Source organism: Lotus japonicus, chromosome 1, assembly GCF_012489685.1.
Source record: "Lotus japonicus ecotype B-129 chromosome 1, LjGifu_v1.2".
Lineage (NCBI taxonomy): Eukaryota > Viridiplantae > Streptophyta > Magnoliopsida > Fabales > Fabaceae > Lotus > Lotus japonicus.
The window spans coordinates 49169506-49186224 of NC_080041.1; the positions used below are offsets into that span (position 1 = coordinate 49169506).

Sequence of the window (16719 nt, forward strand, 5' to 3'; positions counted from 1 at the left end):
TTTCTAAATGCTACATTATTTAGTTTTTTTTTTCTATATAACAATTTAATAGTTTTTGAAGTCATTCTTAACTAATTTTTTTTTTATCAATTTGTATTATTATATTTAAAAAATTTCAATTAATTGATACTTTTTGAAGTTTTTATTAATTATGTTTTTTCTTACTTACAAAAAAGTGTAATACCATCTAAATAATGCAATTTGTAGCTATATGAAGTACCATGTAAATATATCGTTGTGAGTTTAAAATAAATATGAAAATCCTTTCATTTTTTTTTACCCTTTAAACTGATAACATTGTATGGACCTAATTAAATGCTAAGTTTTCTCAATCTAATTACTATATATTTATTTTAATTTAGTTATTTTATTTTTAAAAATAATTTTTTTACCCTTAATTTAGTTTCGAAATTTTTTCATTAATATTTTATTTCGAATAGTTAGTCTTCCCATTTCAAAAAAGTGGTATTCTTCCATGCTTATGCATTTCAGATGACACCGGTGTCATCTTGCAAGTTGCAAGTCATTTTAACTTATCTTATTTTAATTTGATAATTTATTGCTTCTCTATCTCTACCTACACTTCATATTGTAGGTCATAAATATTTTTTCCTTTAAAAATTCTGATTTATATTAAAAAAGTGTTAAAAGATGATTCATTTTTTTGTTTATAAGATAGTTTTTTTAAAATGTAACGTTTATTAAAAGAACGTTTATGAATTCAAAAACTAAAATAAATTTAGATAACATATATTTGAAACTTTTTTTTGCGATCAAAGTATTTAATTTTATTTTGTAGAAACGTAATAATTATATTTTATTTTATGTTTTTTATCTAAGTATTAGTTTATTTTATATAACAATTCAATAGTTTGTTATAGAGAGTTCAACTCACATATATGAGTTAATTAAAGACACTTAGTAATAGTTTTTCCCCAAGCTAGTCATTTCATTTGATTTTAGGAGTACTTGGAGTTTTACAATTAATCATATGATCCTACAAATATTTAGTTTGATAAAACCAATATTTCCTAGTATACTTGCGATCATTTATTTCCCAAATCACATATATATGATGGTTACTACTAAGAACGGAAGGAATTATGACCAATTGTCTCAGCAATCAATGCAGATTAGTACTTCATTCATAACATATACTTAAAATGATCACCCTTACCTAAGCATCAAGCCAGTGGCCTCATCCTAACCAACCGGTGACCAAAGCAAAAGATTGTTCGAGGAGTCAAGTAATTGGTGGCCTTTCCTGACAAAATTACACTTGACTTGACTCATCAAAATAAGATTCATAATGAGTAAGTTGGGGTTTATTATTAATAGGGACTAAGTATAACAAAGAGATATCACTACAATGCTTTAATTAATACTCAGTCTACACATTCAAAGTACACATGTATAACTATATATTTCAACTGCTTAATGTCTCTTCACTCAAGTACCAAGTACAAACTAAGTAATTTTCCTTTTAGATAATTGTTCTTGTACATTGCATCCTACAAAAAAAATATTCTACACAGTGGAAACTGATCCAAGTTGCAGCAACTTAGTTTCATTATCTTGAATATCTTCTTATAGCATCCAATGACCCAACTCAATGCAATCTATCTGCCAAAATAAAGCAAAAAGAGAAGTATTCATACTATACCCAACTTGCAGGTTTATATCTTTGCAGAATTGATATCAGTTAGTTCCGATATACTTCTCTGCAGAACTTTATGTTAATGACATTAGATGCCTTTATCTTTTAGCTAATTTTCAAGGTTGACACACGATATCATTAGTCATAACTCATAAGAAGACCATTGTTGGGTAGGCAATAATGTGGAACAACATGGGTAGTAGCCTGTAATAACATACAATTCAAAATCATGTTCTCTATTTAAAGGGAAAACTAATGGATAGTATAAAGAAAATAAAGGACTGAAGAAGGATTACAGGAAGTAATTATTTGCTTAAAAGCTCCCTTTCCAGTAGGATTATGTTAATTGCTAGCCCATTTCCAAATCTTTTGTATACCATTTGAACTGAAGGCCAAAATACCAACACCATAATTCATATTAAAATTTCAACAATCTACTAATGGATTAGATCATTAAAGCAACCACAGAGCATAGCATGATGTTTGCAATAGAAAAATGGAAAACAATGCAACCTGCCACTAAAGCTGTATGAAATCCATTTTGTCTCCAAATATGAATGAATAAGATTTCATTCAAAGTATTTAAGAATATATTAATTCACTAAAACTTGCATAATATAACTCGCTACCCCAGCAATTTCACAATTTGAGAAATAAAGGTAAGAGGCAGCAAGTGCAGAAAACATCATGTTACATGGCATGTTGCTGCCATATTGAAGCATGCAATCCATTTCATCTAAGAGAAAGAAAATCATAGAAATAAAAAAATCTGAACATAACCAAATAGAAGAAAAAAATAGATGACAAAAAAAAGAGAGGAACAAAGACAAAAAAAAAAACAACAATTTTCCGAGTTCAGCAAAAAAGGCCTACTGATTAGCAAATAGCTGAATTAGTTCATGCTCTGAAAGCAAGCCTTATTTTGCAACAATTTTAACCAATACAGAGTTTCATAAAACACAGAGAATTCTAATATGTAAAAAATCCAACAGTTACCTTCATTGCATGCCTTTCTCTTAAGCATGTAGATGTGTAGTTCTTTATAATTTTCAATCCCTACTATCATCCCTGCAAGCCCCAGAACCTGCAACATCATGACTCAGAATCTCACGATCGAACATTCAATTAATTTTTGAAACGAAAAAATAAGGGTAGAGAACAAAATTGCTTACCTAACCTCAACATTTCTCAGTGAAGATTGGGCAGAACTTTTATGCGAAATAGTATCAGCCAAATAATTGATAAGTCAACCCATCATTCTTAAAGCAAACCAAACCACATGGCATTCTTGTTCTTCAGCCTTCTTTAAGCGGTATTGAAAGTTTAAGATCTGAGTAGTTCATGGAAGAAAGTAACATTCTGAATTCATATTAGGGCCATAGTAGTTGATTGTAGTTGTCACTGTTTGAATGTAATGTTGAACCTAGATAGTCCTAATTCTACTATCAGCCAGATAACAGTAGCCTACGAACTAAGGGAATCAAACATCAGAGACAAAAAAATTTGGGCCTTTCAGGAACAATAGAGAGAGAGAGGGAAAGAAAATTCAATACCATAATCAAGAACAACGTAGAAGAATGACACCAATGCACAAACTGGAACCCCATAATCCTAGCAAAGGCGCACCAAATCTGCAGGACAGGAATCACAGTGAACAATTTGAATCAAATTTTCTTAGCCAAAAATCATCTCCATCACGAACTGGGAAAAAAAAACAAAGGGAACGAATGGATGCTTGAAGGTAGAACGAATCACAGATGCGAGAAAGAGAAACAAACCTGAAAAATTGCAGGAAAACCCAAATCGATTATGAAAACCCTGGCACCCAGCCAGCAGCCACCATTGAAGGAACTATTTCCGGTGCCAAACCTTAGCCATCTTCTCCATCACAATCAGGGAAAAAAAAGAAGGGAACGATATCAGATCAGGAAAAAAGGGAAACGATATCAGTTTTGAATCCTAGCATATCACAAACAAAATCAGATAATTTCTTTCTAAATTAATAGCACAACACCGCCAGAGATCAAATACGTAATACCTAAACGGCGCAGGATCATGTGCGGCTCTCACGTGGGCGTAGAGGAGGAGGGCGTCGAGGGGCTTCTGGTCGTAGATGAAGCCGATGATGAGGGTGTTCCAGACGGCGGTGGAAGGGCGAGGCCTCCGGAAAACCCATCTACACTTCTCCTCCGATAATCACTCTCCCCAACTTGCAACCGCTGAAACTGCCTCTTAATCTCAACGGGTTGACATTATCGACCCGATAACCCGATCTGAAACGGGTACACGCAGCCGGTACTCTGGATTGAGCGCGACGGGGTCCGGGACAGGATCGTGGAACTTGACGGCGGCGAAGGAAGGAGGCTGAGGAGGTGCTGGAAATCAGAGGCAGACACGGAAAATCAGTGTTTGAGAGAGAAGGTTTTAAACGAACTTGAAAGAGAAACGGCTGAGAGAAGGATTAAAGGAAGAAGCTAAGGTGAAAGGGGAAGCGTCTGTATTTTCCTGAAACTGAAAAGCGTTTCAGAAATTTAATAAATCACTTGAATGAAAGAAGGAGTGAAAATGATATGAATGAACGGCTGAGATCAAACCTGAGTGAAATAAAATGATTTTTTACATAAATATCCATGCCCAACTTTCATAATTATTGGAATAAATTATTGAAGGAGTTTTTTGCCCCCAAGGCTACAAAACTTTGCTTTTATATATATATAAAAGTAAGTGGAGTTGTTTAATGTGTGAGATAAAATCATTGAATTGTGGTTCTTAAATTTATATCAATGGTCAAGATTAGATGTCAATTTCAACATTTCACGAGACCTTTGTCACCCGGCCTTTCAGTTCACGTCCTTTACCTTTCTTCTTCTACCTCGCACTGTTATTTCTTCTGGTTGTGGTTGTTCTTCTTCTGCTCTTTGACATTCAGCCAAACATCTCACCGCAAAGACAACACCTACTTTTGTTCTCGTGCGGGATGACGTTTCTGCTTCGCTCCACCCTCTCGTGCTTTGCTTCAATGCCTGTGATTTGGTGACATTCTTGTTCCACGAAGCAGAGAACTAGAGGGTGGAGCGAAGTAGAGACATCGTCGTAACGCGAGAACAAAAGAAGAACTGCCACAGCAGAAGAAAAAATGGTGCGAGGTAGAAGAAGAATGTAAAGGACGTGAATTAAAAGGCTAGGTGAGAAAGGTCACTGTGAGATGTTAAAAATGACATCTAATCTTGATCATTGATATAAACCACTCATCTCACTTGATATGTCTCATATATCACGCTTTTTATTATGCTTCTTAATTTGAATTCATGTAAACTTAGCACAAAGGTATTTTCGGAAAGACATTGTGAATGGTGTTAATAAAGTAATTTTTATTTTTCAAGCATAAAAAAGATCATCCTAAAAACGCAGTCTAGTGGAAAAAAAATCTTAAACAAATAAAAAGTTGATCAGAAACAGTGAAATCTCCAGATAGGGCTGCAGGCTTTCTTGCTGGGAATGCTTCACCTTTGCCAATGTGGTTTGGGTGAAGAAGTCCCAACAAAACTCTTTTCTATTGTTCGTTCGGATGTTTTGATGTCTTCTATTTGATTAATGAAAGCAACTTTCAAAAAATTAGTGGAAGCTCAACAATTGAAGCTAGAATATAGACTGCATCCCTTGCCCTTCAAATGCTTAGAGGAAATTAGCATCTCTCTATTTGGGATTTATAAATAGAAGTGTCATTAGGCTTTAGCTTGAACTTATAATTCTCCATCAACCAAAAATATGAGTTATGAGCTGCCACTATGGCTCAATTTAAAGCAGACATCACACATAGAATCGGGCTTAATATATAATTTCACATTCATGGGAATAACACAAGTTTCTTTGTTACTATATATTACTCTTTATCATTCATGACAATTGACAAACTCAAACCTTAACAAGACAATTAGTATAACAGACTGATCAAGGAACAGAAACAAACTTGCTTTCATTACAAACAAAAGCAAGCAAAGCATTAGGCAAGAAAACCTTGTGTTATATCAAGAATCATCCGGAGATGGAGCAACGTCAGGTGATGGAGATGGACCTCCGGTTTCATCGACACGCTTAAATCCAAATTTCTTGATGAGTTCATTCGCAATTAGTTGATTTGCGCTGTCTGAGGGATGGTACTCGTCCCAAAACACGTACTTGCTTCTATCTTTGCACAGCGTCGATGCAGGGATGCAAGTAAGAGCCGGTCGAATTCTCCCGAACGAGCAACAGGGTGAGTCTGCGTTTTCGAATCCTACATCATTTTTGTAGTAAAAATTTCTCAGCGAACATATATCAAACACTATGTAAGCATTCTAATTTGAAGGTTTCATACAATGATCTATGCATCAAATTGGCAAGGAAAAAGTAAAATCTGTACATACTTACCATACTTGCTTGGGTTGCTAATCACATTTTGAACAACATCATATGCATCTCCAAATCTGTAGCTTGAATTGGGCAATTCTTTTCCCAAGTCATATATTAACTTGCTTGTAGCTTTATTAAAGCTAAGAGCCAAGTTGTTTGTTTTCTCTTGACAATTCCCAGATGTACTAAGAACCCTTTGCAGGGGAATGCAGCCCATTGGGCCCAGCCCAAACACCATCAATTGCCTTGCTCCAAGGCTATGCAGTATCTATTTATTATAAAATCACAATTGAAAAGATTGTTAGAACTTTCTACTGAAAAAAACTAAATATTAGAAGGGGTTAGAAATAATGATATAAAATTATTCATGTGCTTTTTATTCAATAACTTAGGGCTCGTTTGGTATGCTGTATAGTATAAGGCCTGATAGTATAAGACATGATTGTATTAGGCCTGATAGTATAAGGCCTGATAAAAATTTAATACTATACAATGTTTGGTGTGACATTGTATAACATGTCGTATTGTTAAACTTAATATAATCATATGTTTGGTGAAGTCATAAATAATGATGGATAGTATAAAAATTAAATATTTGTTCAAAAGTACCCTTTAAACAAATTTTATAATACTTGCCAAAATATTTTCTTGATTTGAACTATGAAATAATTTAACAATCTTCCTAATAGCAATATAGAAATAGTTTTCATCAATTAAAATAACATGCCACACCTAGTCCTAAACAGTAATTGATCAAAACCAAGGGATATGCAAGCTACAGTCACGCTCAATGGCACAATAACAGATAATACAAATCAGAACATGTGCCAATCCTCCAAGCATGACCTCCCATCTGTTCTCCCTTAAAAACCACACCTTTCCGATGCATCTCCAAAGGCCATGGATCAAGCTTGTTTCTCTCCAAACTATCTAAGGCACAAATTTCATAGAGAAATATGTTATTTTTCTTTGAATCTTGGTGATATGAGGTTAAAAACAAGCCCAGAGGGTCGAGAGCTTACAGAAATCAGGTTCTGGAAATTTTCCGGCGGGTCTTCGCCGGAGAAGAAGGCTGATGACGGCGGAGAAACTCGCCGGAGATGAAAATGCAGAAAGGGATTGTTCCTCTCTTCAATCTGGTTACTATGGTGACGTTTTCGCGGCCAATGGAGGTTGGAGAAGAGGGATTTCGTCAGTTGCAGGTCGATTTGCTCACCGGGGAAGCGTCCAGATCGCGGCGGAGCTTCGTCCGATGGGTTCCTGGGTTGTTCCTCTTCAAGTTGCAGGTTAGAAGCGGTGATTTTGTGGAGGTTTTGGGTCTGGTTCGAGAGCCACAGATCTCACAGAAAGAGAAATTTCTAGTTGGGGGAAACAGCGTGAAAGGAGAGGAAGGTGAAAGGAGGAAGAAGAGGAAAAGGGGCTAGGAGAAAAAATAGAAAAGAGGAAGAAGAAGAGGAATAGGGGAGGAAGAAGATGAATGAAGGCCACATAGGAAGAAGAGAACGTGTGATGATAGATGAATGAGGCTAGGGTTGGAAATATTTTTAAGTAGCTAATACATCAAAACTTATCAGGCCTTATCCTCCTTTTGAGTGATGTATTAAGTTATCCATCATTTTAATGTATTAGAAGAGATTGATGGATAAAGTTATCCAATACGATGTAAGCCCAAACACCTGATAAGCATATAACGTATTGTATAAGCTTATACAATCAGGCTTAATACGTTGTACCAAATGGGCCCTTAAGTTTTTGGAATAATTTGTTCATAATATGATATTAGAGGCTATCCTAAACTCATTTATTGGAGATCGCATATATATTGATTACCCGTAGATGTTTATTCATGTAAATTTCACAGTTCAAATGTTCAACCCTTGGCGTGAACGGATGTGTTTAGAAGTCTCACATTCGCTAATCTCTTACCTCTAAGTTAACTTTTGAGATAAAATTATCTCTAACCCGAATTCTATTAAAAGCCAAAATGAAATTTAAAAGACAGAATTGAATGAATTTGTTATGGTGGAAAATTTAATTAAATGAACCTTCAGTTGATCTCCTAGTGTCCCTACTAAGTAGTCCATGAAGGTTTGATCATTGTATGTCCAAGAATCACTGTAAACTGGCATCAAGTAGTTGTTGATGAAATCGTTACTGCCTAAAGCAACAACATAACGAGCTTCTTGGAAAAACTTCTCTGCTTCCTCTTTTCCAATTTTGCTAGTAATTAGTTTTTGTGTCCCCTGAAACAGCTCAATTTGTTTGTAGAGAGAAAACCTTTGAATCTGCAAGAGGATGAGTAATGGTTTTTCATTGAAATTAGTTGATATATCAGTGTCTTGCCATTTAAATTCTAAATATCTAAATTTCAAACAGTATCAGAGTTAAATTACACTTGCAAACTTACAAAATATCCGCCAGTTTCATTCAATATGCCACCTCCACCAGAAGCATAATTCACTCCATTTTCCAATATAATGTCTTCACTTAAAGATGGGTCCAGGAATGCAGGAGGCCTAGGAAGCCCCATATTGTCTCCTAAACATGTATGTATCAATATTGTGTAAGGTGAATTTGATACAAGGGAGACAATAAAACACAAAGGTGTTACTTTTTTACATGTCTTATTATATTGTTCTACCTTTCATGTACACCAAATACGAAACAGAATATATAGATTCTATTATGTCATATTCTTTCTTATTTACTGAGGGGTTGTCTAAATGACCCATACTAGAAATTGGGTTATATAACCCAATGATGAAATGTTTCAATCATATTGTGACACATGTTTTTATAATTTCCAACTCATTTCATTATTATTTTTATTTTTATAGTTTTATATTATTCACTTTATTAAGAGTTAAATATATTTTTAGTCTCTAAACTATAGTGAATGATTGTTGTTGGTCCCTAAAACAAATTATCACCGTAGTGCATCCATTACCTTATTGAAATGTGAGATTTTCAAAGTTGTACTAATACGAGGAACTATAGTGTGTGTTTGACTCATAAAAAATTGTTGGCAATGACATATCAAGTAGACGTAAAAATCAAGTTCACTTGATCGCAAAGAAAGAATTCCTGCCAAATTAATTCAGGAACCAAGTTCAAAATCAAACGCACGCAACCCACGATCTGACTAATAGAGAAGAAAACACTAACGAAATCTAGGATTAAAAAATGACAAAGAGAATTATGTAAAATGAGATTCAACCAGTTAATAAAGAGGGAAAGAAACTTTAAACCCATAAACTCTTTACAGAATTTTCCCCCAAATTGAAGAACGTTCTGAGCAATAGAAAGCTAGAACAAAGGAAGAACACCTCCAGGTCCCTGGAACCACGCAACCCACGATCACCGCACCAGAAATCACCATCGAACCAGCCGTCACACCACCTCACCAGAGTCAACACCACCATGTCGTGAGCCGCCTTCGAGCCACCGTACCAAGCCGTTGCTAACCCAGATCGCAACTTTAGTGGGTTTGGGGATATGGTTTTCAGATCTGTGATTCAGAAGGAGAGGAAGAAAGTCAGAGAGATAGAGAGTGGGAGGGGGAGAAACGAGCCTCTGCAATTTTATTTTTGATGATCCATAGAGAGATGAACTTAGGATGGAAGAAGGAAATCATAGAGGATCAACCCTCGTGCTTTGTGACTACGAGTATTTCCTCTTGCTTTGTTTGGATTTCTGCTATGTAGATTTGTTAGTGTATTATCAGATCTGTTATTGTGCTTGGAAATGGAAGAGTTGGAGTTGGATTTCCTTTATATATTCAGCCAAGGAAAAAAAGGAAGAGACGACAAGGTGGTGTCATTGGTTGAAGATTGGGAATTAGATTTCCCACCCCCTGTTTTAGAATTGCCACCCTAGCCTTTTTAAAAAAATGTCGGGACTATCCTCCGGGACTTAAACCTCCATACCAGTCCAGAGGTTGATGTTCTGGACTAGTCCGAGAGTTAAAAGTTCGGATTCTTTAGTTACAGTTAAAATAACATGATCGGTGTCGTGGCCGTCTTGGAGGACTTGCCTAACGAATTGTTGGGTTGAAATGTTTGGTTTGTAATTGTGGTGGTGGTTGAGATTGTAATTGATGAATATGCCTTTTGGTTTGGTCTTAACTTACTGCATTCTGCTGCTTGGTAAGAGTTATCCAGGACTTTAAGTTTCGAATCTATCCAGGACTTTAAGTTTCGGATCAATCCAGGACTTTAAGTTTCGGATCAATCCAGAACTATAAGTTTCGGACTGCTTCATAATTAAATTTACCACCCCCCTTTTTTAGACGTCCGAGAGTTGAAAAACCGGATTAATATGAAACTTCAAGATTCGGATCTTTCAAACCAGATACTGTCACAAAGACAGAAACGTGAAAATGCAGTGACAATAATATGGGACAAACAGACCTCGTTACAATACTGAAGGAAAATATTCTTGCTAATAATATGGTTACAGACATGGTTACAACATTACAAACATGAATCATATTATCAATCTTCTGTTATGTATGTTAAATCAAAGTTGGTAATAACACGAGGACCAATCCAAACAGTGTGTTCAGCCATAAATGGGGGGTGGTTGAGGAGTTTATGCAGGCCATAATGGTGGTGAGGTAGGTGAAGCTATGGAGTAATGGTGCTGAAAAAGGTGGTAGAATCTGTCAGAGGTGTTCGGAAGTTGAAGTTTCATACTAATCCGAAGGATGAAGTTTCGTACTGATCCGAAGGTTGAAGTTTCGGACTAAAACACGGAGGGGCAATATTGGTTTTTCCCCACTTTTAAATGGGGTGGGAAATCTAAAACAGGGGGTGGGAAATCTAATTCCCTTGAAGATTGTGTTTAATTTGAATTTAATTTTGAGTTTCTGGGTTTTAGTTGGGTTTTAGTTGAAGATGAGGATAATATGATTGGGGATGAAGATAACATCAGTAAAAACTTAAATGTTCCACATAATCAGTCAAATGGGAATGAAAATCTCATATTTCAACAAGTTGAGGGATGCAGTGTTGTGATAATTTACTTAGGGACCAACAACAATCATTCACTATAGTTTAGGGACTAAAAACATATTTAACTCTTAATAAAGTGACTAACATAAAACTATAAAAATAAAAATAATAATGAAATTAGTTGGAAATTATAAAGACATGTGTCGCAATATGATTGGAACACTTCATCATTGGGTTATATAACCCAATTTCTAGCATGAGTCATTTAGACAACCCCACTGAAAGATACTTACAATAAGACAAGTTCTTTTATCTCTAAATAAAAATAAAACATCTAATTTCACATATTGTTTAACAAAATATCAAAAACCTTCTTTTTGTCCCTTTTGAACCACCACTAATTCCTTTTGCAGGTGTAACTTGGTATAGAAAATACTATGGCTTGTTTGATTCTCTTTTCAGTTTTTTGAATTTAAAATTTATTTTTAGAAACAATTATTGAAACTTGTTTTTGGAAGAATGAAAAAAAAAATTGTTTGAATTGGATATTTGCAAACTTGAAAGACATGTGACTTGAAAACTAAAAACAAAACATAATCATCTAACCCCACATATTCAAAAGCAGTTACTTTCTTTTTGCACTGAGTGTATACACAAATTAAATCTTTTTTCAAATTGTTTATACCACATAAGTTTCTTTTTTCTGTTTTACAAAAACAGTAATCAATCAGAGGTCCTAATCCTTTCATCAGAGCCCCCTAGCAGAAAGTGAGAAAACTATGTGCATGCATGTTAATTAAGAAGTGAAAGATCCAATTACCTATTATATCAGCAACCGTGCGGCCATTAGAGAACCTCCCATTAGGGAGCCCATTTCCCATATCAATACCATACCAAGGCAAACTTGCCTGAGCAAGGCTTTTGGAGAGGTACTTGTTATTTCCAGAGTCCGACAGAGAGTCTCCAAAAATGAACTGCACAATCTTGCACTCGCATCCTTCAAACCCAATTCCAAAAATGATGGTTGCTATAATAACTAGCACCAGATCAAACTTCATGTTTGTATGGTGATGTCTCTTCAAGTTCTATCTTCTCAAGTAGTTATAGCAATTCTGCTCCGCAGAATTGGTCTATTAATAATGATGTAAGCACATGGGTTAATTGTTATTTTGAAGTAGAAATCAATTATGTGGTAAGGTTGTTTGGCTGCAATGAGAAAATATATATGCCATGGGCAATAGAGGGAATTGAAGCAGATATGGTTTGATAAACAAACTATTACTTATTCAAACCTACTACAACTACCCGTATGTTCTGTTACAATATTTTTGTGACTTAAGACCGCATACGTGGGTCATAACTTTTCTTTGGCTTTTTATGTTTCAACTCATAATTTGATTAGGGGTATTAATTTTAATACCTCCCCAATTGTTTTAATATCATCCTTTTATCCAAAATGAGGAAAATACCCTTAAAATTTAATTCCATTCCAAACATTCCTTCTCCTACCTTTGAACAACCTCTCGACCACCATCATCTTTCTATATCTTATCATGCTTCACTCTCTCTCTTCATCTTCTATTTTTATGAGTTTATGCGTTTCGTTTCGCACTTTGCAAGTGCAAATTGGATGTGTGTTCATTCTCTATTCATTTTCTTCTTTGCTTTTAAGCATTTCACAATTAGTGAATGTGAAACTTGTCGCACTATGTAAATATGAAACATTCATTTTTTGACTGTTGTTTGTATTTCACACTTTAGTGTGCGAAATTGTTGTTATGTTCCCCCTTTAAAAAACTAAATTCTCAACAAATGGTACAATCACACTCAAGTGTGTGAAGCTGATGTGTCTTTCACACTCATGAGTGCAAAATGGAAAAAAAATTTAAAAAAAGTTAAAAAATTTAAAAATTAATTTATCACAGTTGGTGCAATCTCACTCTTTAGTGTGAAAATAAATTGTGTTTCACACTCATGAGTGCGAAATGGAAAAAAATTTAAAACCAATTTTTAATAAAAAAATTAAATTCTCAACAGTTGGTGCAATCACACCGTAGAGTGTGAAACTGATGTGCCTTACTAATAAGTGTGAAACGCTTAAACGCAAAGAAGAAGATGAAGAGTGAATGAACACACCTTCGATTTACACTTACAAAATGCGAAACGGGCGTGTCACACTTATTAAGTGTGAAACACATTGGTTGTTGGCGGCGGATAAGAGGAAGAGGATGGGAAGTTTGGGCGTAAACAAAAAAAGGTGCCCCTTTCTGATGTACATTAAATTCATAAAAGAACAAATGCAAACCTCATAAGATTTTTCATTTCTTTCTCTGCCCGTTCTTTTACCATCTTTCTGGGATTATGCTTGCAGTATCCATGCCTAAACCAGAAGTCTCCCTGCACACATCTTATCTCTCTCCCTGATAGCAATCAGATTATAAATCTCAGTTTATAAATAATTTAAAAAAAAACTTTGTCACAAGAAACCAGGTTCCAATTCGGTTTCAATTCAATGTGGCAGAAACAATTTGTGTAGCAGTATGTGAAAAAATACACTAAGCACAAGAGGGATGAGAACTCAAAAATTAATAAAGAAACACATTGACAAGTTCAAATATAATAGAAAAGGAAATGCAAAGTTCAAATTCTCTGCAACAAAGGATCACTGACATGAATATGGCTAACAAAATAAGAAAAACTTGCAGTACACATTGATCGGAGACGGCCTCAGCAGCTTCGGACCTCAGCCAATTTTCAAGGGCCTCAGCATTAACCTCAGCCTGAGCCTTGACGTCAGCAATACCCCTTTCCTTAGCCTCAACATCAGCCTCAGTCTCAGCCTTAGCATCAGCCTCATCCTCAGCCTTAGCATCAGCAATGGCCTTGTCCCTCGCCGCCAGCTTACTGCGAAGGGCGTCAAGTTCCTTGCTCGTGGCGGCGAGGGCGTCATCCTTGGAAGCCACGAATTCAGCTTTGGCGGCGAGTTCCTGCTGCATCTCTTGCCTATAGTCATCGAGCTCCACCTCTAGCTCCTCGATCCTCCCATCACGATAGCCCAAGTCAATCTTGACTTGGCCTACTTCAACCCCCATCTTGTTCAGCTTGATTTCCTGAGCGGCCAACTAAGTTACCAGCTTATCACAATCCTCGTTGGCCTTTGAGTTGGCGGTGCAGAGTTCCTCAATCTCCTGGCGGAGCTTTTTAGTCTCTGCAGCGGTGGGTCCAAAGATTCGAGGTGCTTGCGCAAACAAACACCCGACGTGGAGGAGGCTGGACAGGGCTTCTTAGGCCATGTGGTCAGGACCCTAGGCTTGCGCCCCCCTCAGTTTCTCAAAGTAAGGATGAGAAATAAGGAAGGCGATGGGATCCTCGGGGCGGTCGCTTGACATCCCTTCTTTTTCTCCCTCGAAAGAGGGAGCCTGATTTTCCCCAGTGCCCTGGTGGCGAGGAGGGGAAGAGTTGGAAGTGAGCTGGCCGCTTCATTGAGGTGGCGGCGGCAACTGGTTGACAGGCGATGGCAGGGCTTGGTCGTATGGCGCAAGGCTCGCCGAGTGGGTGAGGGATGTCAGCAAAGTCCCTGACTCGCCCTGCTGAGGGGATGACTCAACACTTTGCACAAGTTGGGAGGTGGTGGCGGTTCCATCCCCTATGGCGGACTGGGCAGTGTTCCCGCCCTCCGGGTTCGACTGAGCGGGGTCAACCCTTGGAGGGGTTTGTGCAGCCTGCTTCCCTGGCAATGGCTGGGAAGCCTCGCCATTGGCGTTCGCCAGGGGGGCGTTTTCTCCTGCCCCCTTCAATGTTGGGCGCCGGCGGAAATTGGGCGGCCCTCTTTGCGGCAAGGACGCGCAAGAGCTCGACGTTGGAGAATTTCATGTTTCCTGGAAAAGAAAGAGCACAATAGCAAGTAGAAAGAAAAATGAAGGGGCGCGAGGTTGCAGTTATGTAAGTAAAGTAATAGGAGGCGAGCATGCAAACACCTAGGAATTGCGGAAGGGTGGAGTTTTTGGCGGCCTCGATGACTTTGGTACAATCAAGGATGGGGAGCTTGGCGAAGAGATGAATGATGGCTTTGTCATCATCGGCCAAGGACCTCTCAGGCGGATCGGGAACACCGTGGGGTTTTTAGGTCCAGTAGAGGGGGAAAAGAGTGCTCCCGTCTCGAAGGGTAAAAACTTCCAGATATGCAGGATGGACAAGCACACGGAAATATCGACGAGCAAAGCACGTTTTGGGGATGCTCTTGTATGGACTAAGGAGCTTGCGTCCGGGGCGGGACTTCAAAGAAACCTAGCCGTGGGACTGAAGGGATTTGGGGTCAACATCGTAAAAATAGAAGAAGTGGGCGGGTGACGATTCAAGGTGAATCGCGTCGCAAAGCATCTCAAAACACCTTATGAAATCCCAGGTGTTGGGATGCAATTGGCAAAGAGCGGCGTTAATCTCGCTCAACACCCGACAGAGGAAAGGTGAGAAGGGGAGTTTTACTCCAAGATCAGAAAACAGATATTCATAAACATAAAAGAAGTGGGACTTCTTAACTTTCCCATCCGCACGGTGTAACCACGGGCCATCCGTGTCTTTGCAACCGCAGGCCCAAAGGACTTTATCGAAGGGTTTCTCGTGACAAATTCCCCCTGCTTTGCTCCCGAGGTCAGCAATGGGGTCACAAGTCTCATAATCCGAGGGTTGGTCTATGGAGTCTTGAGGGGGAGAGGTTCGAACGGAGCATGGGAGGGATCTGAAGGTCTGGAGTCGGAAGGCTTTTATCTCTTCAGGGTCGAGAACGGGAACTCCCTCGAAAGAAGGGGTTTCATCCAGTGCCTCTAGCGCTAGCTCGTGTTGGACATAGGAGTCTGAATGGGAATTACGGTTGGTATCGTGGAGGGGATCATTGGCTTGACGTTTGGGTGACATGGTAGGGGAAGCGGCAGTAATGGGAATAAGCGAAAGTAAAAAAGCAAAGATCGGTAGGAGAAACTCACCGGGAGAAAGCAAGCACGGGTGGAGGAAGGGGATTAAATCGCAGCAGTACCAGGGCACGGGTTCGCTGGAGATATCTGGAGGGAGTAGGGAACAGAGAGTGAGTTTGTGAAAAGAATGAATGATGGAGTCATAGGGTCTTTATAGGTTCGAGGGGGATTGGAAGGGACGTGTAAGAGGCCACGATAATTGGTGGGAGAACGTGCCCCATGATGATGAGAGAGTGGCCACATTGGATGAAGCGTTTCCTCGTGGAGGGCAAGCGACGCGTAGTTATTGCGGATGATTGGCTCGGGTTCCGTGACTTTATGACGTGGGGTGATGTTTCGAGAAGGGCAGTTGAGATCTTGGAGATATGCTGACTTTTCCACTTCTCTGACGTGTTAACGTTCCTGTCGACCAAACTCACCACAATCGCCCATTTCATGTGGCGACCAAGCTCACCACGATCGTCGCTCGTACACTCGTGGACTTGCGAAAGTTTGATTTCTTTTTAAATGCCATGTTGGCGACTTATGCACTTCATGTAATAGCATTTGTAATTCGTTGTTAATGATCTTTAAGACACACTTAGCCCTCATGCTTCGTGCTCGGTGTCTTGTGAACTGGTGGACTGGGCAAGCTCCTAGAGTGCCTACACTCAGGGGTTACCCGCCAAGCGGTGGTCGCCCAGCCTGGGAATTGGGCCTCCTTCAGCGAGGCCCAACCGGCCCAACAAGGGTAGTTAGACTCATCAGG

General features: G+C 38.3%; 1 protein-coding gene and 1 long non-coding RNA gene across 5 annotated transcripts; both read right to left on the reverse strand.

Annotated features, from left to right (window-relative positions):
• Positions 1-1361: 1361 nt before the first annotated feature.
• On the reverse strand, positions 1362-4173 carry LOC130743358 (uncharacterized). Of its 4 annotated transcripts, XR_009021484.1 has the most exons (6): positions 3696-4171; positions 3436-3535; positions 3211-3288; positions 2830-3016; positions 2654-2741; positions 1362-1623 (listed from the first exon to the last, which is right to left on the reverse strand). It is a non-coding gene; the product is annotated as an uncharacterized LOC130743358 (long non-coding RNA). The 4 variants fall into 4 exon arrangements; XR_009021475.1 differs by having other exon boundaries at positions 2830-3128; positions 3436-4173; XR_009021467.1 differs by having other exon boundaries at positions 2830-2987; positions 3436-4170.
• Positions 4174-5474: 1301 nt separating this feature from the next.
• Positions 5475-12192, reverse strand: LOC130743478 (GDSL esterase/lipase At1g74460-like). Its single transcript, XM_057595759.1, has 5 exons — positions 11822-12192; positions 8457-8587; positions 8095-8334; positions 6068-6317; positions 5475-5933 (listed from the first exon to the last, which is right to left on the reverse strand). Exons 1-5 carry the CDS (start codon positions 12057-12059, stop codon positions 5686-5688), a joined length of 1107 nt encoding a protein of 368 aa, XP_057451742.1. The 5' UTR covers positions 12060-12192; the 3' UTR covers positions 5475-5685.
• Between the last annotated feature and the right edge of the window lie 4527 nt (positions 12193-16719).